We start from the raw sequence: 24,727 nt of genomic DNA, 5'->3' as shown, positions 1-24,727 counted from the left end.
ACGTCAGCTGATTAGCAAATTTTTAAAAAATCTCGGCAAACTTAACTCCCCTTGCTATGTAATGTAGCATATTCATAGGGACTGGGGATTAAGACATGAACATTGTTTTGCTTGCCACAAATCAGTATTGAAGTTTCCTGTCAGTGAGGAGTATCGTCTTTCTTATATGAAGAGAGGTAACTGCCCACAGTGTCTGGGGCTCCAGTGTCAGGGCACAAGCTCCTTCTACATTGTCACTTCTCTATCAATATGTGGCTTCTCTTCATGGTCCAGGACGATTGCTTGAGCTCCATCCTTCCTATCTATATCCCAGATAACAGGTGGGGAATGGGAGAGAGAGGTGAAGAAGGAAATGCCTTGCCGTTTAAGAGCCCTTCCCAGAAGTGCCGCATGACACTCTCTATATCATGATGTCAGGACTTAGCTACAGGTGGTCACATGATGCCACAAGAAGCTGGGTCTTGACTCAGGTTAGCCATATGCCTGGCAAAAAATCAGGTTTCTTATTGCTGAAGGAAGAACAAATACTGAGGTATTGTCACAAAGCTTAGATGACAGGAATGACAGAATCAGACAGGATCCAGATATCCAGGGGAGAAAAAGTAACTCTTGCTGTTCTACAATCTGGGGGCAGTAGGGAGAAGGTTGGGCGAAGAAAGCTGGTAATGAACTAGTCCTGGAATCTGTGAATGTGTCCTTGTGTAAAAAGGACTTTGCAGATGTGTTGGAGTTAAAGGTCTTGAGATGGGGAGTTTGTCCTGGATTATCTGAGTGAACCCTAAATGAAAATGCGTGTCCTCATAAGAAGGAGGCAGAGGGACATTTGACTTCAGAGGAGAAGGAGATGTGATGACAGAAGCAAAGATTGGAGTGATGTTCTTTGAAGACAGAGGAGGGGGCCACAGTCCAGGAGTACAGGAGGCCACCAGAATCTGAAAAAGGCAAGGACACGGAATTGTCCCTAGGTCCTCCCTAAGGAAGCAGTCCTGCTGATACCTTGCTTTTAGCCCTTGAAGACTCCTTTGGGTCTTTTGACTTCCAGAACAGAGAGAACACATTTGTGTTACTGTAAACCACTATGATCGTGGTAATTTGTGACAGCAGCCACAGGAAATGAATATAGTGACTTTGCTCTTAAACTTCCCATGTTCCTTCCCTAGGAGCTGTAACTGGGGTAGGAGATTTCCCTGAGATACTGGGTATTGGCTAAAGTCTTTCAAGGAACCAAGGTGATGACAATCCAGCAATTCCACTTCTGGGTATTTCCCCAGAGAAAAAGAAAACAATAACTCAAAAAGATATCTGTGTGTTTATTGCAGCATTATTTATAATAGCCAAGATATGGAAACAACCTAAATGTTTATCAGTGTATAAATAGATAAAGAAGATGTGGCACACACATTCAATGGAGTACTATTCATGCATAAAAAAGAATAAAATCTTGCTATTTGCAACCACATAAGTGGACCTTGAGGGCCTTATGCTGAGTGACACAAAAGTTAGACAGAGAAAGGCAAATACTGTATGTGGAATTTTAAAAACTTATATGTGGAATTTAAAAAACAAAGACAAACAAACAAAGATCAAGCTCATAAATATGGAGAACAGATTGGTGGCTCTCAGAGGGCGGGGATGGGCAAAACAGGTGACGGGGGTCAAAAGATACAAGTTTCTAGTATAAAATAAATAGGTAATGGGGCTATAATGTACAACATGATGACTATAACTAATAACACTGTATTGCATATTTGAAAATTGCTAAGTAGATCCTAAAAGTCCTCCATCACAAGAAAAGGAATTTGTAACTATGTGTGGTGATGGATGAGAACTAGACTTATTTGGTGATTATTTTGCAATATATACAAATATCTAATCATGTTATATACCTAAAATTACTATAATGTTATATGTCAATTATGTATCAATAAAAAATGATTATGGGAATTTGGGGGAGGGGACTTCCAGGAGGCAAGGGATGGATTCAATTGTCAATACACTCAGATATAGTGGTAACAGTAGTTACTGTGGTCACAAGACTGTTTTGTTGGAACTTTAAACTGCCTTCATAGTTTAGGGACTAGATGTGAAGCCTTGTTCCTCACAAGGTGGTTCATGCATTGGTTGCATCACCTGGAGCTGTTTACAAAATGCAGCTCTCAGGTGCCACCCAGGACTATTGAATTCAAATCAGAACTTTAACAAGATCTCTGGATAATTCATATTATGTTAAACTGGGAAAAGCACAACTCATTTCTTGAAATAAAATAGGGGCAAAACATAGACAAAGTACACTAGAGTTCATTGAGGCTTAATAGTGCATGTTAAGTCCTTTCTTCTGCTGCTATTTATAGGCTAGATCACCCAGAAGTGTTGCTACATTTGAATGCATGCCTTGCTCGGTGGTGATTAAAAGAGTAAGGTATAAAACAATTTTTTAAATTAAAAAAAAAACAACCCAAACGGAAACTCTATATCAATTAAATAACTCTCTATTCTCCCCTTCCCCAGCCCTTGGTAACCACCCTTCTTACTTACTGTCTCTGTGAAATTTGACTACTTTAGGTACCACATATAAGTAAAATCATGTGGACCCTAGTCAGATTGCTCAGTGGATAGAGTGTCCCCCTGGCCCTCCGAGATTGTGGGTTTGACCCCGTCAGGGTTGGAACAAGTTGATGTTTCTTTCTCTCTCTCTTTCTCCCTTCCCCTCTCTTCTCCTTCTTAAATCTATGGGGAAAAATTTTTTAAGTAGAATCATACAGTATTTGCTAAAAAAAGTAGTAGTAGTACTAAAAATAATGGCCATGGCAATAATAAAAATAATGCCAAGAACAGCTACCACTTTTTGAACCCCTCGTATGTGCTGGATTCTCTGCTAAAGGCAGAGAACATGTGTTCTCGTTTACCATATTTCCCCATGTATATGATGCTTCCATGTATAAGACGCACCTTAATTTTGGGGCCCAAAATTTGAAAAAATTGTATTATATAAAGTTATTGAACTCGTTTTATTCATCATAAAATTCATACAACTCCTCATCGCTGTCAAAACTCTCATCCATTAGCTTGTCCTCATCTGTGTCTGATGACAAATCACTGTCTTCAACAATGAGCACAAAAACAAACATGAAAAAGCAGAAAATGCAAGTAAAAAAATCTACAACCACTGTATAAGATGCATCCAGTTTTTAGACCCCCAAATTTTTATTTATTTATTTATTTTTTGGTGAACCATTAGCTTTAATCCTAACTTGCACCCGGCGGGCAAGTAAAAACACATACTGGGCTCCCAAACTCACTCATTCGGGGCTCCCAAAGCCACTGACTTATCCGAGTTTCCTAGAATTAAAGGTTTCTAGCTCACTAGACTTATTCACCTCTGTTCCTCATCTCCTCTCTGCACAAACTCTACACAAATTGGCTTCTTCAGCATTCCTCCATCTTGGCTACCTCTCCTCTCCTCCATGTGGCCTTTCTCTGCTCTCCTTTCTAATGCTAATCTCAGGAACCGAGGACCCCAAATTTTTTTTAAAAGGTACGTCTTATACATGGGGAAATACTGTACTTTTCATAGATACAAATGGGACAGTGACAATGAAACTGCCAGTTAAAACAAACTGTGTTTTGTCACAGTAACAAATAGCCCAGAGAGGTTTTGCTGCAGTAACCAATAAACCTGCAAAGGTTTATTTCTTTCTCATACTATGTGCATCACAGGTCAGTCTGGGGCTTTGCTTGTCCTTGTTCTCGCTCAGGTTGTACAAAGCAGTCAATAATCAGATCACTGTCAGTCTCTTGCCACAGAAAAAAGCAAGCAAAACCTGCACTGGCCTTTAAAGCTTTGTCCCAGAAGTGCCATGTTCTACCACTTAACATTGTGCATGTGTGTTAAGGAGGGACAAATGCAAACTTTACATAATAGATTAAAAAAAGCAAACATTTCCCTTATATCCCTCTCCTGTAGTGGCACAGTGGGTAGATCATAGACCCGGAACACTGAGGTCCCAGGTTTGAAACCCTGAGGTTATGGGCTTGAATGTATGTTCGTTGGCTTGAGCAAGGGCCCACGGGCTTGAATGCAGGATCATCTACATGATCCCAAGGTCTCTGCCTTGAGCCCAAAGTTCCCTGACTTGAATCCCAGGTCACTGACTTGAGCTCCACCCCCTCTCAAGGCACATAGGAAAAGCAATCAATGAACAACTAAAGTGAACCACCTATGAGTTGCTGCTTCTCACTCTTCTCTCTCTTTAAAAAATAAATTAAAAATATTAAAAAAATAATTCTCTAAAAAAACATTGCCCTTTTAGAGATTACATTCTAATTGGAAAGACAGGCAATAAACAAAATAGAATAAATAAAATTATTAAATGCCACATAGCAGTATATGTTATGGAGGGAACTGAGGCAGTCAAGGAGGACGGAGTAAGGTAAGAGCAATTATGAATGGAGCAGCCAGGAGTAGTGGGGTTCAAGAAGAAACATTTGAGCGAAGATCTGAGGAGAGGAAGGAGGGTGCTACAGTGATTCTGGAGACAGAGCATTACAGGCAGAGAGAACAGCAAGTGCAAAGGAATATTTGAGAAATGGCAAGGAGTTTGTGGTTAGAGTGGAGAGGTAGGACGAGAGGGGAAGACATGGAGTCAGAGTGGTCACAGGGGGAGGTCATGTAGGGCCTTATATAAGAACTGTTGTCCTTTACTCTGAGTGTGATGGTGTCAGGATAGGTCACTGGGCAGGGGGGGGACTTGACCTGACTCAGATGTTCACAGGGTCCTTCCAGTTGTATGTGGGGAACAGACTGGGGGGTTGGGGCTAGGAGTGGGAGAGACCTGGGAGGAGGCTGCTTCCATGGTCTAGGCAGGAGATGGTAAACAGGACCAGGGTGGGGGCAGTGGCGAAGTGAAAAATGGTCAGATTCAGCATTACCTAGAAGACCTTAAGAGAAGAATAAGGCTGAATAATGGGGAACTCCACCTACCTGATGTCTTTGAACTGGGCCATCAGTCTTTTATGGCCTTTACACTCGAACTGAAAGATTGGCTTCTTGGGTCTTGAGTTCTCAGATTTTGGACTGAAACTTACACCATATTTCCCCCAGGTTCTTAGGCCTTTGAACTTGGATTAGAACTACACATTGGCTCTCCTGGTCTCCAGCTTGCTGATTGAAGGTCTTGGGACTTAGCCTCCATAATTGTGTAAGCCAATTTCTCATAATTTCTCTCTCTCTCTCTCTCTCATATAGATAGAGAATAGATAGGTAAATATATAGAGATATACATATATAGATATATCTCCTGTTGGTTCCGTTTCTCTGGAGAACCCTAACACAGGGAGGCAGAGAAATGGGATAGAAGCTGGAAAGGATGTGGGAATGAATTAAAATTTCTTCAATAGGAATTATAGTAATACACAGAGGCAAACTAATGATGCAGGATAAAGGGGTGAATTGTGGAGGGTGCTGGTGAGTGAGAAAGGGGTTAAACCCAGGGTCCAAACAGAAAAGTTGGACTTAAAAGGAGGACAACAGAATATCTAGGACCAGATGCTGGTGGGTAAGCAGATGTGGTAATGGGGGCACATGGGGTTTCTCTTATATTGCTTCTATGTTTTCAGTATAAGAAGCAAAGCCATCTGTGAGAATGAGGAGGAGGAAGGCAGAGTTGAAGGTTCAAAGTGAGAAGAGACAATATGAAAAAGGTATTGGAGGACTATAATAGATTATGGAGGCCCGAAAGAACTTCAGTTTAAAGAAAGATTGTATTTATTGATTTTAGAAAGAGGAGAGAAAGAGAGAAAGAAGAAGAAGAGGAACAGGAATCATCAATTCGTAGTTGCTTCTCATATGTACCTTGACCTGGCAAGCCCAGGATTTCAAACTGGCAACCTCAGAATTCCAGGTCAACACTTTATCCACTGTGCTACCATAGGTCAGACTAACTTTAGTTTTGATTTTTTAAATTTTATTTAGAAAATTAACTTTAACGGGGTGAAATTGATCAATACAAGTACATAGGTTTCAGGTGAACATTTCTATAGCACTTGAACTGTTGATTATGTTGTATACCCTCACCCACGGTCAAATCATTTTCTGTCACCTTATATTTGTCCCTTTTTACACCCCAGTTTTGATTTTTAAACAATTTATCTTCTTTGCTGTGGCCTGAGCCCATAGAGGAAGTGGGTCTTCACCTGATTCCATGAAGTGGACCATCTTTGGTCACCTAATCATAGTTGTTTCATGTCCCTTGTCAATGAATCTTTTAGGCTGAGACAGGTGACACATGCTGGTCAATGTGATGGTCATTCATTCTTTCAAAAAATATTGATTGAACATATACTATGTACTAGACACTATTTTGGGTGTTGAAAAACACAGAGGTGAATGAAACAGACTAGAATCACTGCCTTGGTAGTAGAGAGAGACAGGTAACAAACAACAACATAATAAGCAAATTTATTGTATGTAAAAGGTAATATGTGCTACAGGGGAAAGAGCAGAGTAAGGGAGATGAGGAGCACTAGAGAGGCTTTAATTCTCAATAAGATATTAGTGTGGGCATGAAGACAAGTTTGCTAAGGGTCTCTAGGAAAGAGTTTCCTCAGTGAAAAAGAGGATAATGTCTAGAACTCTGGTAGCCACCATGACCATGAGGAAATCTAACTGGAGAAGGAGACTGAAATGCTGAGGATGGCCAGGATGAGAGATGGGAAGAATCAGGGTTATTGATAGCATTAATGTGACTTCCTAAATTAGCAAACTTTTATTTATCTCTCCCTCTGGCTTCTTGTTGAGATTGTAAATTCCTGATTGTTTAAGCCAGTAGAGTTGGGATTTTCCATTATTTAAACAAAAGAAAAGAATCCCTGATAAACATATTTGCATTTCATAGACAGCAGAACAATTCTATTTGTTTTACACACATATATCCATATGTGATGTGACAACATTTTATTTTTTAAAACAATCTACAAGTGCTGAAATGAACAGTCATTCACCAAAGTCCCAGGAATGGAAGAAACCAACGAGCTCCATCAAACGGTGGTATTCAGAACCATGGAGAGCAGCCCACTGTTGCCACCTTCACAGCACTGCAGACTAGCTCTTTTTTAGAGATAGGGGTTTTCACTAGCCAGTCCCTTTGTATAGATCATTATTCAGAAGACGGCAAAGAAATCTTGAGTCTTTGTTGCTATTGGCTTATTAGGTGGTCCAGTTTGGATCTGAATTTGAGCTGGTTTCTATGGACAATAATCAAATTAATTTATTCTTGTCCTTAAAATTGGAGCTAAAGATATGAATTTAGGATGTGTTAAACTACCTTATTATTCTAAATATAGTCATCCCTTCCAATGTGAGGGATCCTAATTTTTGCTCTTTTGACCTCAGGCTTGGCTATGTTATTTGTTTGGGCCAATGAAATGGGAGCGGAGGTCAAGTGGTGCATATAATTTTTGAGCAGAGGCTCTAAGAGCCAGTGCATGGTCCACTGTGTGCTTTTAGCTCTATTCTAAGACCAGAAATATCCAAGGGCTGGACCTTCACCTTGGACTCATGAGAATCTGAGACTCAGCTTACCCAAGATGGTCATTGCATGATTGAACAATAAACCTTTGTTGTTATAAACCACTGAAAATTAAGAGTCATTTGTTACTATAGCAAAATCCAGCCTAAGTGGACCGATACAGGGGCAATCAGTGAGAAGGTGGCTGGTCTCCAGCTCCAAGTTATCCACAGGGATATCTGAGATGACCAGAGAGAGTGTAAAGAGGAAAGAGAGACAAGAGTCCAGGATAAGAACTTGAGAAGTTCCAGTACTTAAGAGATGGGAGGAAGAAAAAAATGTAAAATGTAATTGAGAAGAAGAAACAAGAAGTTGAAGAAAGACAAGAAGAACGTGATGTCACAAATCAACATGAAAGACAGTTACAAGAGGAGCTGGTGAGAAATGGGTTCAATGCTGGTGAGAAGTCTTCTGGGGTAAAAACTGCAGAAGCTGTCACAAGATTTAGCTACAAAGAGATTGTTGATGTTGAGTGGAGCTTTAGGAGCAGAAGCTAGCTGCCAGGGTTATGGAGACCAGGATGGGTAACGAAGTAGAGCCAGTAGAAAAGTGAGGTGAAGGAATAGTAGGAGAGATTAAGAAAGAGATTTTATGCCTGACCAGGCAGTTACACAGTAAATAGAGCATCGGACTGGGATGCAGAGGACCCAGGTTCAAAACTCCAAGGTTGTGGGCTTGAGCACAGGCTCACCAACTTGAGCATGGGGTCGCTGGCTTGAGCGTGGGATCATAGACATGACACCATGTTTGCCAGCTTGAGCCCAACATCACTGGCTTGATCAAGGGGTCAGTTGCTCTGCTGTAGCCCCTGGTCAAGGCACATATGAGAAAGCAATGAATAAATAACTAAGGTGCTGCAACAAAGATTTGATGCTTCTCATCTCTCTCCCTTCCTGCCTGTCTCTATCTGTCCCTCTCTCTGTCTCTCTTGTTAAAAAGAGAGGGGGGGGGGAAGATTTTATAAAAGGAGAGACTGCTGACAGGCAAGTACTTGTAGAAAGCAAGTTTTGAAAAACAGAGATTAAGGGAGAGGTAATTTATGGAGGAATGCCAAGAGAGACATGATCAGGCACTGGCCCATATTAGGAAGAGAGACAGCTCATCCATGGTGGCAGAGAAGCAAGGGCAGGGTGGGGTAGGCAGGAGAGCAGTGTGAATGGTGAGGAATTTCTAGCTGGCAGCTTCTGTGAGGGAGAGGGCAAAGTCATTTCTTTGGAGACAGAGAAGATGTGAAGGAGAAATAGATATGAGGAAGCAGAAATGATTTGAAAAACATGTAGCAAAACTTTCAAGAAATAGAAGTTTGAAGAAATAGCGATGTCACAGAGATGGAAGTAGGTAGACGTGCCTGGTTCCCTGAAATGCAGCCTGGATTATCCATCTTCCCATCCCCATCTATGGATACTGACTACTTGGACACCTTGCAGCTTCAAACCAATCCCAGCCCCAGGTGATGGTGGAGACAGAATAACTCTATGCAGCCATAATTTTTCAATTTTTTTTTTAAGCGAGAGGAGGGGAGATAGAGACTCTTACATGCGTACCAACTGGGATCCCTCCGGCAACCCAGTCTGAGGCCGATGCTTGAATCAACTGAGCTATCCTCAGCACATGAGGCTGATGCTCAAACTAGCCAAGCTATCTTCAGTGCCCAGGCTGGCGCTCAAACAAATCGAGCCACTGGCTGTGAGAGAGGAAGAGGGAGAGAAGGGGCAGAGAGAGGGGAAAAGAAGCAGATAGTGGCTTCTCATGTGTGCCTGACCAGGGATCAAACCAGGGACGTCTGTATGCCAGGTTGATACTTTGTCCACTGAGCAAAACAGCCAGGGCTGAATTTTTCTTTTCTTTTTTTTTTCCCCCATTTTTCTGAAGCTGGAAACAGGGAGAGACAGTCAGACAGACTCCCGCATGCGCCCGACAGGGATCCACCCGGCACGCCCACCAGGGGCAACGCTCTGCCCATCAGGGGGCGATGCTCTGCCCATCCTGGGCGTCGCCATGTTGCGACCAGAGCCACTCCAGCGCCTGAGGCAGAGGCCACAGAGCCATCCCCAGCGCCGGGGCCATCTTTGCTCCAATGGAGCCTTGGCTGCGGGAGGGGAAGAGAGAGACAGAGAGGAAAGCGCGGCGGAGGGGTGGAGAAGCAAATGGGCGCTTCTCCTGTGTGCCCTGGCCGGGAATCGAACCCGGGTCCTCCGCACGCTAGGCCGACGCTCTACCGCTGAGCCAACCGGCCAGGGCCCTGAATTTTTCAACTTTAAGGGAAACTCGTCTTCATTTCCATGTGTGTCATTAGGAGTGTTTTTTGGCTGCAAGTAACAGGAAGCCCTAGCTCTACTGGCTTAAAATTGAGGTAAATTTATTATCTCAGACAAAAATAAGCAATGAATACAGACACAAATATCCTTAACAAAATATTAACACATAGAATTCAGCAATAGATCAAAAGAATTATATATCATGACTAAATGGGGTTTATTCCAGAGTGCAAGGCTGATTTAATATTTGAAAACTAATTATACAATTCACCCAAACAGCCTAAAATAAAATCACACAATTATCACAATTATAACAATCAATGCAGGAAAATCATTTGCCCATTCATGACTAAAAAAAGAAAGAAAAAAACGCTTAGAAAAATAAGAATGGAGAAGTTCCTCAAATTGCTTTCTTAAAAATCATCAACAAAAAAACCTACAATTAACATTACACTAAATGATGAAAATTAATGCTTTTTTCTGAAGATCAGAAGAAAGACAAAGCTGTCCACTCTCACCATTCTTATTCAGCATAGGTCCACAGTTCTAATCAGTGCAATAAGGCAAGAAAAGGAAATAAAAGGCATATAGATTAGAAAAGAAGAAATAAAACTGTAGATGACACAATTGTCTGAGTAGAACAATGCCCACAGTGGAACTTAAATGACATTTTGGTGACAACTCTCTTTGTGACATTCCTCCCAGCAGATCTCCACCCTGAAAATGAGTCACCCCAGGTATAGAGCCATGGGAGGTTTAGGTCAATGAACCACAAATACACATCTGACACATATCCACTGAATCAAGGCTTAGATTCATGATAAAGCTATTGTTCCACTGACCTGACCCTGCCATAGCCTCCTGTAGAGGCTTATTGTTATCTTATTACTTGGCGTAACTCTCACTTGTTATATATATTTAAGTCATTTGCAATGAAATCTTCCATTACTTATGGCTAGAGACATCCTTAGTGGTCCTTTCACTCCTCATTCATCTCTTCTTATTTTCTCCCTTTCTCCCTTCCACCCTCCGTGTGGCCTTCTCACTCCTTCTCTTCCCCTCCCACACTCATACACACATACTCAGAGAGCCAAAGTCAAATATGTGGTCATGCAGCCATTTGTATCATCACATATTAAAAAGGTCAATGTCACAGACAGATTGTTTATTTTCACACATTGTATGGAAAGTGCGAGAATAGACAGCTTTGGAGAGCTTCATAAATAAATAGGGGTTAGGAAGTAATAATCTAAAGGACGTAATTTGTGTATAAATAAAATCCAATATGCTGGGACAGGTTGCAGGTGGGTCTCAGGGGTCAGACACACAGGTCTCCACTGGTGACAGATTTTAGGTCATGGGTGAGGAGACAGAAGAGGTTGAATATGACAGAGGCTTTAAGACAGCTACAGGACTCTGTGAGGAATGAGGAACAGGTCAGTGGTTCTCATGTCTGAACTCCCAGCTGCTCCTAAACATTAGTTTCTCCTCCTGGTCACTCATCTTCTGGGCCTCATGGAGGTGGTGCAGCCAGTGGCGGAGGTGGCCCTGCAGCCTGGAGCCTGCTGTGGACTGAGCTGGGACCTGTGGGCAGAGGAGGGTGGTGTGTGAGGCAGGGTCTGGGACAAAGGGGACAATATGGTGGTCAGAGACCACAGACATGGACTGAGAGCCCAGAGCACTCACACAGGCCTGAAGCTTGGCGTAGATGTGGCACAGAGTGTGAAGGGGCTGGTCCAGGATGTCCCCCGGGGTTAAGTTAGCCACGGTCCCCAGGACCTTCAGTGTCAGGGACAGCTCAGCCTCCAAGGCCACAGGGCGCTCCCACACCTGAGGAGGGGAGACAGAGACAGGTAAGGGTTGCATGTGAAAGAGACGGGGAGGAGGACAGGTGAGGAGGACTGAGGAAGGAGCAGGTGAAGGTGAAAGGTCAGGGAACAGGTGAGAGGGCGCAGCCAGTGTGGGCAGGTGAGGGGAAGAGGCCAGCGGGACTGAGGGGGAGGAAAGACAGACAGGGACAAGTGAGAGGGGAAAGTGAAGGGGCCACCGAAGGAGCCAGAGGAGCAGCCAGGTGAGGACAGGGCGGGGCCTGACTCTCCCAACTCACCTGCAGCTGCCTCAGGTCCCGGGTCCTGGGGAATGGGCGGGAGCTGCAGCTCCAGTTTCTCAGTGAGAGCGACTCTTCCTGGAGAGCAAGGGCAGAGGTCAGCCCACAGCTGGAGGGCTAGAGGCCAGACCACAGCTGGATTGGTGGTGGGAGACTCAGGGAGGTGTCCTCCACTCTTGTAAAACCCCTTACCAGGCTTTATTCTTGGCTTATGAACCCCTTTCACCATCCATGGGAGCTCCGCTCCATCTTGTCTGGATCTCTGGCTTCAGTCTCCCCGATGCTCTGTCCTCGACTCTGTCTGGGATATAATTCTTGTCCCAGCTCCACACTGCAACATTTAGCCTGGACAGACAGGTAGTCCAGGGCTAAGGTTGGCACAGAGCCAGCAGCAGACCCAGGCTGGGAAGCCAGAAACAGGGCAGAACCAGGGGAGTCTAGGAAGGGGAAACTGAGGAGGGAAGGTGCTTTCTTTTTTTTTTTTTTTTTTTTTCTGAAGCTAGAAACCGGGAGAGACAGTCAGACAGACTGCGGGAGTCTGTCTGTCTCTCCCCGTTTCCAGCTTCAGAAAAATACAAAAAAAAAAAAAAAGTCTTTATTTTCATTAACCTCTATCTGAAATTTAACATTTCCTTCCTGTATTAGATTCTTATGGCTGCTGTAACAAATTACCACAAACTTAGTGACTTAAAACAACACAAATTTTTGCCTGACTAGGCAGTGGCGCAGTGGATAGAGCGTCGCACTGGGACGCGGAGGACCCAGGTTTGAAACCCCGAGGTCACCAGCTTGAGCACGGGCTCATCTAGTTGAGCAAGGCTCACCAGCTTGAGCCCAAAGTCACTGGCTTGAGCAAGGGGTCACTCAATCTGCTGTAGCCCCCCAGTCAAGGCACATATGAGAAAGCAATCAATGAACAACTAAAGTGCTGCAACGAAGAATTGATGCTTCTCATCTCTCTCCCTTCCTGTCTGGCTGTCCCTCTCTTTGTCTCTGTCGCAAAAAAGAGTAATAAAACCCAACACATTTTCTATCATCTGATGACTAGATAAACAAGATGTGATTCTGTATATCCATACAATCGACTATTATTTACCCTTAAAAAAGGAAGGAAATTCTGACACATGCTACAACATGAATGAACCTCAGGACACTATGCTAAGTGAAATAAGTCTTTCACAAAAAGATAAAAACTGTATGATGCCCCTTACTTGAGGTACTTAGAGTAGGAAATTCATAGAGACAGAAAGTAGAATGGTGATTGCCAGAGGCTGAGGGAGGGGAGTGGGGAATTTTGTTTAAGGGGTACTGAGCTTCAGTTACAAGGTGAAAATGTTCTGGAGACTGGGTACACAACAATAGAATATACTTAGCACTACTAAACCGTACACTTTGAAATGATTAAGGTGGTACATTTTCTGAGGTTTTTTCACAACTATAAAGAAAATATCAGCGCTGGCTGGATAGCTCAGTTGGTTAGAGGGTCATCCTGAAGCACAGAGGTTGCCAGTTTGATCCCTGGTCAGGGCACATATAGGAACAGTTCGATGTTCCTCTCTCTCTCTCTCTCTCTCTCTCTCTCTCTCTTTCCCCCTTCCTCTCTTTCTAAAATCAATCAATAATTTTTTTAAATAAATAGAAATTAAAAATTACCTAACAAAAAGAACAAAACCAAAACATTCCACAATTCATACTTCCACAGTTTTGGAGCTCAGAAGTCTAAAATAAAGGTGTAGGCAGGGCTGGTTTCTTTTGGAAATTTTAAAGGAAAATCCACTTCCCTTTCAGCTCCTAGGAGTCATCTGTATTCTGTGATTCGTGTTTCCTTCCTCACATCGCTCCAATCTCCCATCTCTTGCTTTCTGGTGTCACCTGCCACCACTAGCTCTGACCGTCTTAGGAGGTCACATGTGATTACATTGGACCCACCTGGACAACCCAGGATAACCTTCCCATCTCAAGACCCTTAGTCACATTTATAAAGTATCTTTTACCACTTAAGGCCACAGGTTCCAGGAATTAGGGACAACTTTGGGGGGCCACTATTCAGTCCACCACATGTCTGCTACAAATGCAGGCAACAAACCTCAATAGTGTTAGCAGAACTTGTGACTTTGTTACCAAAAGAAGTCACAGATGTTTTCATATTGGGTTATTTTCTAGCAGGCATCTTAAAATATTATTTATATTCATTTCTACTTTAAGTTACAATAGCTATTAAAGCTGCCATGAGTTACTTTTTCTTTAACACATTAACGCAGATGCACATAAATTACTATATCACAGTTTTAAAACATATTTTGGTAACTGTCTTACAATAAAAATAGGATTGCTTAGTCCTATGTATTTTCTTTTATTCTGAAAGGATTTGCCAGGTTGCCATGTGGTCCAATGTATGAAAGTAGTTAAGAACACCTGCCCTAGGCAATTATGGAGCAAAAAAGTGGGTCCCTGGATGTCTAAATAGAGTCATCCTGCCAAGTGGACCTCCCTTAGGACTGTGAGGAGATAGAGAATTACACTTCTGTGTTTGTTAATCCACTGATTTTGAAGGTCTCTTTGATATAACAGCTTAGCCTTGATGTAAACACTACTCAGCATAGGTTGACTGGTTTGAGTTGTTCTCACTTTTAGGGGCAGATCCAGAGTTAGTGGGCCTTGAAGCTTATACAATTTAGGGGCTCATTTTAAGCAACAGGATAAAAAAATTTATTATTTTTTTTAAAAATTTTTTTTGGCCCTGGCCGGTTGCCTCAGCGGTAGAGCGTCAGCCTGGCGTGCGGGGGACCCGGGTTCGATTCCCGGCCAGGGCACACAGGAGAAGCGCCCATTTGCTTCTCCACCCCCACCCCCCTCCTTCCTCTCTGTCTCTCTCTTCCTCTCCCGCAGCCAAGGCTCCATTGGAGCAAAGATGGCCCGGGCGCTGGGGATGGCTCCTTGGCCTCTGCCCCAGGCGCTAGAGTGGCTCTGGTCGCGGCAGAGCGACGCCCTGGAGGGGCAGAGCATCGCCCCCTGGTGGGCGTGCCGGGTGGATCCCGGTCGGGCGCATGCGGGAGTCTGTCTGACTGTCTCTCCCCGTTTCCAGCTTCAGAAAAATACAAAAAAAAAAAAAAAAAAAAAAAAAGATTAAGTTATAGAAACTCACAATTTAAAGATATATTAAAACAAAAGTAATAAATCACTTCCTATTTATTTTACTACATTTTCCTATTATCTATACTCTTGAGGCTATTTATATATTAAAGATTGATTGTGTCCCCCCCCCCCAGAAAGATACAGTGAAGCCCTAACCCCCAATACTCAGAACATGACCTTATTTGGAAATAAGATCATAGTAAATATAACTAGTTAAGGTCAGGCCATTAGGGTGGCCCTAATCCAATAGACTGGCATGCTTATAAAAGAGGAAGAAGACACATAAAGGGAGAAATGCACAAGGAAAGCTGGCCATACGACAACTGATGCAGAGACTGGAGTGATGCGTCCAAGGAAGTGGAGGTTGCAGACCAACACCAGAAGCTAGAAAAGGCAAAGGAGGGTCTTCCTACAGGTTTCAGAAGGAAATCTGCATGGCCCTGCTGATACCTTGATTTTGGACTTCTGGCCCCTGAAACTGTGAGACAATGAACTTCTGTTGTTGTAAAGCACCCAGTTGGTGGTACTTTGTTATGACAGTCCTACGAGAGAAAAACTTTTTATCTATTATATCTGTATAGAAATGCTATATAACGATGGACTGAAGCCCATGTTCAGGGACATCGTGTTGGCAATGTCCTCGGGTAAAGGAGAGCACATTGGTGAAAGGTGAAAATATACACCTTTTGAACACAAGGCCTGGATTAATATTGATGCTGGAGACCCAGAGGGTCATCCTGGCCTTTCTGTTCAGGAGACACATGATAAATGGAGTCTTGACTCAGGTCTGGCTCACACAGCTTTCATAATGAGGAAAGGCCAAATAGAAACCTCTTAAACTGGTACCTTCCCATCCTAGCCATCATGATTTAAAAAAATCATTATCTCCCAGAGACTATAGCAGAGATTAGTGTAGGGGTGATGGTCCCTGTCATGTCCTCATTTAGTTCACCTGTTCAGCCCCTTCAAACACCATGTGGATCATGGTGGATGACAGTGGTTGTGCAGACTTAACCAAGGAGTATCCCAGATTGCAGCTGCTGGGCTGGACATGGTGTCTGTGCCAGAAAGGATTCACACAGCCTCACTGCATGGTATGTGGCCATTGATCTCAAGGATTCAATCTTCCCATTCTCATCAGGAAGGATAGCCAGAAGCAGTTCATATTTACCCAGGATGGCCAAGAGACACATTTAGAATCGGCCCTGGGATATGTTAACAGTCTGCCCTCTGTCATTAATATTAACTACAGGACCTGAAACATCTAGACTTTTTACACTGGGCTACTTTTCAATATCAATATGCTAAGCAGATTGAAAAAGTGACAAGTACATTGAAAGACATGCTTCAGAATGTAGGAGAGAAACGTTTCAAAGACTTAGGCACCTGCTTCTTTTCTTTTTTTTTTTTTTTTTTTTTTGTATTTTTCTGAAGTTGGAAACAGGGAGGCAGTCAGACAGACTTCCGCATGCACCCGACCGGGATCCACCCGGCATGCCCACCAGGGGTGATGCTCTGCCCATCTGGGGCATTGCTTTGTTGCAACCAGAGCCTGAGGCAGAGGCCATGGAGCCATCCTCAGCACCCGGGCCAACTTTGCTCCAATGGAGCCTTGGCTGTGGGAGGGGAAGAGAGAGACAAAGAGGAAGGAGAGGGGGAGGGGTGGAGAAGCAGATGGGCGCTTCTCCTGTGTGCCCTGGCTGGGAATCGAACCCGGGACTCCCACATGCCAGGCCGACGCTCTACCACTGAGCCAACAGGCCATGGCCGGCACCTGCTTCTTGAGTGAAGTTTTTAGGGATTTAATAGTCTGGGCCATGTCAGGACACTCCCTCCAAAAGAAACGTACTGCAACTCATGAAGCTCACATCATGAAGAAAAACGCACAAGGCTTGTTAGGCATCTTTGGAGTCAGCAGACAGCATATTCCACACTTGGGAATAATGTTCCAAACTAAACATGGAAAGGTGTCAGCTTTGACTGGAGCATAGAACTAAAAAGCACTCTGCAGCAGGTCCAGGCTGAGGTGCGAGCAGCTCTTGAAGCTGATCCCACAGACCCTATGGGATTGGAGGTTTCTGCAGTAAGGCAATAACCCCTGTGGAGTTGACACAATCCTCACTAGGAAAATCATGATGCAGCCCACGAGGGTTCAAGCTCGGGGCATCTATAGCAAAACATACATCATTCATAAAGCAGTGTCTGGCATGCTTCGACGTCATGGTCAGGAGAGAAAGCACACACTTTCATGTCATCATCACTGTTACATCAGTGCCTATCTCTATGTCCCCATGGCAAGGGCAGATGATGAAAGAAATAGGTTAGCTTGGCTCCTGGACAGGTTGGTTCAGTATGTGGGTGTAAGAAGAAAGCAGACTTTTGTTTCACTAAAGCCCAATTCAGGGGTGATCCCGAAAGGTGGTGGTGAGAGGAAATTGTCCCAATTGGCAGAGCTCCAGGTGATAAAGTTGATCTACACTCTGTGGAAAGAGAAGTATCCAGAAGTGACAATACACAAATTTATGAGCAGTGGCAAATGGCCCTGATGTTTGATCAACAGCCTGAAGTTAACCTGAAAAATATGAGATGATTACAGATGAGGACATTTTGGGTAGAGGTATATTATGGACATATATGAGTGGACACATAGTATAAAGGTTTTTTTTGCATGTTAGTGGCCACCAGAGAGCAGCAACTGCTAAAGTGACACTAATCAACCAAGGAGAAATAAGGACTTGTCCAACTGACATCAGCCAGCCTCTGTCATCAGCCTCTCTTCAGCTCTGGAACCATGAGCACATGAATGGAGCAGCCAGGTGGCTGGATGAAGGCCTTGTGTGGGGCCAACAGCATAAGCTTCCATTCACCAAAGCTGATCTGGCTATTGCCACTGCTGAGTGTCAAGCCTGCAGCTAGAAACACCATCCCCTGAGGAGACCAGTATGCTGCTTGATGGCAAGTTGCCTACACTGAATCCCTTCCACTCTGGATGGGGCAGGGATTCATCTTGACTCAGATAATCCAGCCATGGCTTTGTCTCTTTTGACCTCAAGACTTTGGCTAAAACTGCTGATGGATTTCAAAACTTTAATCCACCAACAAAGGATTCTGTGTAACAGCACCATGGATCAAGTGACTCCATAGGAAAGGAAGTGCAGCAGTAAGCACACAAACATGGAGTCCACTGGTTCCATTACAACACCCCAAACCAGAAGCTCTGACCTAATAGAACAGTGAGATGGCCTCTTTAAAATGCAGCTTAAACCTGAGTGGTCGTGGTACAGTGGATAAGGCATCTACCTGGAATGCTGGGGTCACCAGTTCAAAACCTTAGACTTGCCCGCTCAAGGCACATACAAGAAGCAACTATGAGTTGATGCTTCCTGCTCCCATGCCACCCCTGTCTCTCTCTCTCCTCTCTCTAATGTCAATAAATAAAATATTTTTTTAAAAGAAATGCAGCTTAGGCCACAGTTTGGGATTGAAACTCTTCAAGGACAGAGTATATTACTGAGCATGCAGTATACACCTTAAGGCAACCAAGTATATGGTGTTGAGTCCCTGATAGGTGGAAAAATGAGTCTGAGAACCAAGGGATGAATGCCAAAATGGTATTATTTACCATCATTCCCACTGACACCACCTTTCTCCACCTCAGAATTCAGTCCTTTCTACCAGAAAAAGTTGAGGCTATGTAGATTTGGAGGCTCCAGTTCCCAAGAAGTGTCCTTTCCATCGGGAGCACAGAAAAATCCCACTAAGATCTGATTGTACTTCACGCACTGTGTTCTGCCAAGAGACCAAGAAACAAGGAGAGAAGTTACCTGTAGGTGCTCAGATCAACACCCCCAGCTGGGCTTCCAGCCTACAGCCAGCCATGTGAGTGAGCCATCACTGACATCCAGCCCACTCAAGGCTTCAGACCAATCAAGTCCAAGCTGACACTGACTGCAAGCCCAGGAGAGACTCCTAGTGAGAATCACTCACTTGAGGGTGAACAGGAAAGGGAGAAAGGTCAGTCAGAAACAGGTGAGAGGGTGCTGACTAATCTCTCCATGGATAAAAATTACCAATTCTAGGCAAATGATTTTTGCAAACCCACTATTTGGAGGCACTGGAGAGCAATTAGAAGCAGGCAGAAACTAGAGAGGATTCAAATTTTTCAAGAACAAAACACATGGTGTAAGACCAAGTTTATATGTTTTTTTCCTCTGGGGACAGACCTCTATTCGTGTGGCAACAGACAGCTTGAATTCAGGCACAAAAACAGTCATTGACTCGAGATATTAGACACCAGGGTTGGGTCCTGCCAGAGCAGTTAGAAATTGAGAGCAGAAAGCCCAACATAGAGGGAGCCTCAGACAGAGAGGACCTAAGTCTATATAAAAATTACCCTTGAATACTCAATGTACTGAAAGAAGAAAGAAAACTGTCAACACAAGATTCTATAGCCACTAAAAATAGCCTAGAAAAATGAAGACAAAATGAACTGGCTACTCTTACTGCGGTCATTCAGCAAGAATGATGCTGCCGTGTCCTTTAAAGCTAAGTAAGACTCAGATCACCTTCATTCATGTGCACTGAGCTCAGATCACCTTCATTCATGTGCATTGAGCAGAACTTAGTGCTATAGGTGCAGGGATGGTTGGGAAATGGTGTTTTTAGTGCAGCACTCTTGAATTCACTTACAATTTAAGGATTAGGAAGAAGAGGAGAATAAATATAGAGACAGCTAACACTGGAGTCTCTACCACTCCTGCTTTGTGAATGATTATATGATTATATGATGGCTGGAGCTGTGGCAGCCATCTTATGATCATGAGGGGAGACAGTACTAACACACTGAGGTTGGAAGATCATCCAGACATAGAGAGCCTGGATCCACTATGACATCATGATCTCAAAACCAGTATTGTTTAAATCCAAATATTATGTGAGTTACATATATAAGTTTAAATCCTCTAGTAGCCACATTTAACAAGTTAAAAACTATATGTGAAACTATTTTGACATAAACTTTATTTGACCTAATATATAAAAATATTATTTTAATATATATTCAACATAAAATTATTAATGTTATTTACTTTTTACAGTAAATAAAAATTCTATACATACATCCATCTGCTTTCTAGCTTTGTTAAGAGGGTGTAGAAACAACGATATCTCTAGCAATCAGCCCACCTAGCACCCAGATCTTGGTTTCTTAATACTGTTCTCCACTGAAAGGAACCAGAGGTTCTTGCAGAAACGGCTGGTTACAGAGTTGAGGCAGGGAAAGCACAAATGAGCCTGGAACCACTTATTCAAAAAGCAAGGAGGTGCTCAAAGAATGATGGGGACACATCAGAAGGGCATAGGGGCCTTCTTGAAAGGATTCCCACTGACCTAATCTGGGACAATTTGAGCATCAACAAAAATTATAACAAAGAATTATATAATCCACTGAAAAAAAGAATTCTGCAGTCTATGCTGTTATAAATCAATTGGTAAATACATAAATGAGGAAGGGAGCAAAGCTTCCTAAGAGTAGAATGCCAATGAATAAATGTAAAAAGAATAATGAAAGTATTTGATAAGTGACATAATATTAGGCATCAGGCAGCCTGACCTGGTGGTGACACAGTGAATAAAGTCTGGGGCACAGAGGACCCAGGCTGGAAACCCTGAGGTTGCCAGCTTGAGTGTGGGTTGATCTGGCTTGAGCGTGAGGTCACCAGTTTAACACAGGGTCACTGGCTTGAGGCCAAAGGTCACTGGTTTGAAGCCCAAGGTTGCTGGCTTAAGCTCAAGGTCACTGGCATGAGCAAGGGGTCACTTGATCTGCTGTAGCTCCCTAGTCAAGGCACATGTGAGAATACAATCAATGAACAGCTAAGGAGCCGCAACAAAGAATTGATGCTTCTCATCTCTCTCCCTTCTGTCTGTCTGTCCCTATCTGTCTCTCTGTCTGTCTGTCTGTCAGTCTCTGTCACAAAAAAAAAAAGAAAAAGAGTCAGGAAACACCATCAATGGATGGTAAATAAGTAGGTTAAAGTTTGGGAAGTAACAGGCATTGGCACAGTCTCAAAGTCTCTCCACATATTTATTACAAAGAAGGAAATAGTAATTTTACAGTGGAAAACTTGGCAGACATCATCAGAAATTAATTTTTAATAAATTTTTTTTCAAATTCTAGGGTATGTTTTACATTTAGAGCCCAGCTAAGCTTGCATTAGCTACATTTCTAGTGCTCAGCTACATATGGCCTGTGGATCACATTAAACAACACATTTTAAATGGGCCCTGTTGTCTAGATTTCTCATCATAAAAATAATAAATGCTTTTACTAGGGCATATTCATTTCATGTTATTTTATTTTGTGGGTTTTTTATTTTTATTTTTCTGAAGTGAGAAGCAAGGAGGCAGAAAGACAGACTCCTGCATGTGCCCAACCGGGATCCACCCAGCATGCCCACCAGGGGGCGATAGTCTTCCCAGCTGGGGTGTTGCTCCATTGGAACTGGAGCCATTCTAGCGTCTGAGGCGGAGGCCATGGAACCATGTTCAGTACCCGGGTCAACTTCACTCCAATGGAGCCTTGGCTGCAAAAGGGGAAGAGAGAGATAGAGAGAAAGGAGAGGGAAGGGTGGAGAAGCAGGTGGGCACTTCTCTGGTGTGCCCTGGCCGGAAATCGAACCCAGGACTTCCTCATGCTAGACCAACACTCTACCCCTGAGCCAACTGGCCAGGGCCATTTCATGTTGTTTTACCTATAACAGAATGCATAAGTGATCCACTCACACACCCTCACAACAACCACACACATACACATACTGTGGTGGGAACAATTATAGCCCCAAAGTGCCCAACCCAATCCCCAGAACCTGTGAATACTTTATGCAACATGGCAAAGGGACTTTGCACATGTCACAAAGATTAATAGATGTTAAACTAGAGAGATTGTCCTGGGTTATCCCAGAGGCCCAATCTAAACACATGAGTCCCTAAAGCGAAGAACTTCCTCCAGCTGGAAGGAGACAGAAATGTGGCAGAAAGTGAAGTAAAAGGGATTCCAGGCAAGAGAAGGATTGGACACACTGCTGCTGGCTCTGAGATGTGGGGTCCATGCGCAAGGACCAGAGAGAGGCTGGCAAGAACTAAGAATATACCCTCACTGCCAGCAAGAATCAGGTATGCCAGTGTTAGGGGTGCAAGGAATGGAATTCTGCCAACAGCTCAACTGAGCTTGAAGGTAGACTGTTCCCGTGGCTTCACCATAAGAATCCCACCAGCCACACATGGATTTCAGCCCTGTGAAGCCCATAGCAGAGAAAACGGCTGAGTCGATCTGAATCTCTGACATATAAAAACTGTAAGATAACAGACTTGTATTATTTTATGATGCTGGTTTGAAATACCTTGTTATGGCAGCAAAAGAAAACTAATCCACACACACATACTCATAGTACAATAGCACAGAAATTATCGTTTTCTTATCATTTATTTGAAAATGTTTTACAAAAAGTAGAAAAATAAAAATGTTATTAGGTTTGAGTTACAAAATTCACATAGATAATAAATACATAAATAAGAAATGGGTGGCAATAAATTAAGAAAAGTGGAAGATGCATAAATAAAATCTAAGATGATGGGACACATTGCAGGTGGGTCTCAGGCTCAGACACACAGGTCTTCACTGGCGACACATTTCAGGTCACGGGTGAGGAGGCGGAAGAGGTTGAATGTAACAGAAGCTTCGAGGCAGTCAGGGGATTCCTGTGGAGAGGAAGGGACAGGTCAGTGGCTGTCCATCATCGGGGCTCCCAGTTGGCTCCAGAGACTGGACTCTCCGAGGTCACTCACCTTTTTCTGGGCCTCGTGGAGGCGGTGCAGCCAGTGGTGGAGGTGGCCCTGCGGCCTGGGTCCTGCTGTGGACTGAGCTGGGACCTGTGGGCAGAGGAGGGTGGTGTGTGAGGCAGGACCTGGGACGTAGGGGACAATATGGTGGTCAGAGACCACAGACATGACCTGGGAGCCCAGAGCACTCACACAGGCCTGAAGCTTGGCGTGGATGTGGCGCAGAGTGTGAAGGGGCTGGTCCAGGATGTCCCCTGGGGTTAAGTTAGCCATGGTCCCCAGGACCTTCAGTGTCAGGGACAGCTCAGCCTCCAAGGCCACAGGGCGTTCCCACACCTGAGGAGGGGAGACAGAGGCAGGTAAGGGCTGCATGTGAAAGAGAACAGGCGAGGAGGACAGGTGAGGAGGACTGAGGAAGGAGCAGGTGAAGGTGAAAGGTCAGGGAACAGGTGAGAGGGCACAGCCAGTGTGGGCAGGTGAGGGGAAGAGGCCAGCGGGACTGAGGGGGAGGACAGACAGACAGGGACAAGTGAGAGGGGAAAGTGAAGGGGCCACCGAAGGAGCCAGAGTAGCAGCCAGGTGAGGTCAGGGCGGAGCCTGACTCTCCCAACTCACCTGCAGCTGCCTCAGGTCCCGGGTCCTGGGGAATGGGCGGGAGCTGCAGCTCCAGTTCTTCAGTGAGAGCGACTCTTCCTGGAGAGCAAGGGCAGAGGTCAGCCCACAGCTGGAGAGCTAGAGGTCAGCCCACAGCTGGAGGGCTAGAGGTCAGACCACAGCTATATGGGAGGATGGCTAGCAACAGGAGGAGGGGTGTGAACTTCCAAAAGGATGGCAGAGGAGCACCATGCAGAACAACACGAGTCAGCCCAATGCAACAAGAGCAGGAGAGCCTGACCAGGCGGTGGCACAGTGGATAGAGTGTGAGAATGGGATGCAGAAGACCCAGGTTCGAGACCCTGGGGTTGCCAGCTTGAGCGTGGGCTCATCTGGTTGAGCAAGAGCCCACCAGCTTGAACCCAAGGTCACTGGATCCAACAAGGGGTTGCTCGGTCTGCTGGAGGCCCATGGTCAAGGCACATATGAGAAAGCAATCAATGAACAACTAAGGTGTTGCAATGCGCAATGAAAAACTAATGATTGATGCTTCTCATCTCTCTCCGTTCCTGTCTATCTGTTCCTGTCTATGCCTCTCTCTGACTCACTCTCTGTCTCTGTAAAAAATAAATAAATAAAAATTAAAAAAAAAAAACCCAAAGAGCAGGAGAGAGCCCACTGTGTGAGGCTGGAGGTCAGCCCACAGCAGGTGGGGCAGTGGGAGACTCACCAAGGCATCCTTGGCCCTCTTGAAAGCCTTCATCTCTTGCGGGGACAGGGACTTGAACTGAGCCATGTGGCAGTCCCTTGCACCCGGGAGGGATGTAGGGACAGGAACTGCTCCTGTCCTGGTCAGCACCATGGTCATCAGCACCAGCACCAGTGTGCAACCCACAGTCAAGTCTGTGTTACAGAAGGAGAGACAGATGAGGGGACAGGGACAGGGAGTGTCAGGGTCTGAGGGTGGAGGCTGTGGGGAGGTGAGGGTCATGGACGTGATGTGAAGGCTCACCCAGCTTCATCGTGGTCTCTGGTCTCTGGTCTCTGTCAGCAGATGGGACCCAAATGTTTGCTCACAGGCTGTCACCTGGGTCTCTCACTCAGCCTTGTTTGGTGTCTCTGAATTCAGTCTTTTCTTCTGAGTCTCAGCCTGCTGCTCCGTCTGTGTCTCTGAACTTCCAGCTCTGTCTGTGTAATTCCTTCCTGAGCTCCATGGTGCAGCTTTTAAC

The 24,727-nt window shown here is 44.4% G+C and overlaps 2 protein-coding genes across 2 annotated transcripts; both read right to left on the bottom strand.

Moving 5' to 3' along the window:
• Positions 1-11,141: 11,141 nt before the first annotated feature.
• On the bottom strand, positions 11,142-16,050 carry LOC136313135 (interferon lambda-3-like). The gene is made up of 5 exons (XM_066243291.1): positions 16,018-16,050; positions 11,931-12,008; positions 11,510-11,653; positions 11,323-11,407; positions 11,142-11,239 (listed from the first exon to the last, which is right to left on the bottom strand). The coding sequence occupies exons 1-5, from the start codon at positions 16,048-16,050 to the stop codon at positions 11,142-11,144; spliced, it is 438 nt and encodes a 145-aa protein (XP_066099388.1).
• A 6,674-nt stretch (positions 16,051-22,724) lies between these two features.
• Positions 22,725-24,520, bottom strand: LOC136313035 (interferon lambda-2-like). Its single transcript, XM_066243109.1, has 6 exons — positions 24,511-24,520; positions 24,229-24,401; positions 23,520-23,597; positions 23,097-23,240; positions 22,911-22,994; positions 22,725-22,823 (listed from the first exon to the last, which is right to left on the bottom strand). The coding sequence occupies exons 1-6, from the start codon at positions 24,518-24,520 to the stop codon at positions 22,725-22,727; spliced, it is 588 nt and encodes a 195-aa protein (XP_066099206.1).
• Between the last annotated feature and the right edge of the window lie 207 nt (positions 24,521-24,727).

Source organism: Saccopteryx bilineata, chromosome 9, assembly GCF_036850765.1.
Source record: "Saccopteryx bilineata isolate mSacBil1 chromosome 9, mSacBil1_pri_phased_curated, whole genome shotgun sequence".
NCBI classification, from domain to species: Eukaryota; Metazoa; Chordata; class Mammalia; order Chiroptera; family Emballonuridae; genus Saccopteryx; species Saccopteryx bilineata.
The sequence above is the reverse complement of the archived record's forward strand: the minus strand, read 5'-3'. Positions and strand labels throughout refer to the sequence as shown.

Bases quoted from the DNA above. Each gene is read 5' to 3' on its own strand.
- LOC136313135 (XM_066243291.1), bottom strand. From the start codon at position 16,050: ATGATCCACATGGTGTTTGAAGGGGCTGAACAG. The intron at 12,009-16,017 runs GTGAACTAAATG...CTTGCTCTCCAG, and splicing joins TGTTTGAAGGGGCTGAACAG to GAAGAGTCGCTCTCACTGAG. The intron at 11,408-11,509 runs GTGAGTGCTCTG...CTCTGCCCACAG, and splicing joins ACGCCAAGCTTCAGGCCTGT to GTCCCAGCTCAGTCCACAGC.
- LOC136313035 (XM_066243109.1), bottom strand. The intron at 22,995-23,096 runs GTGAGTGCTCTG...CTCTGCCCACAG, and splicing joins ACGCCAAGCTTCAGGCCTGT to GTCCCAGCTCAGTCCACAGC. The intron at 22,824-22,910 runs GTGAGTGACCTC...TCCTCTCCACAG, and splicing joins TCCACGAGGCCCAGAAAAAG to GAATCCCCTGACTGCCTCGA.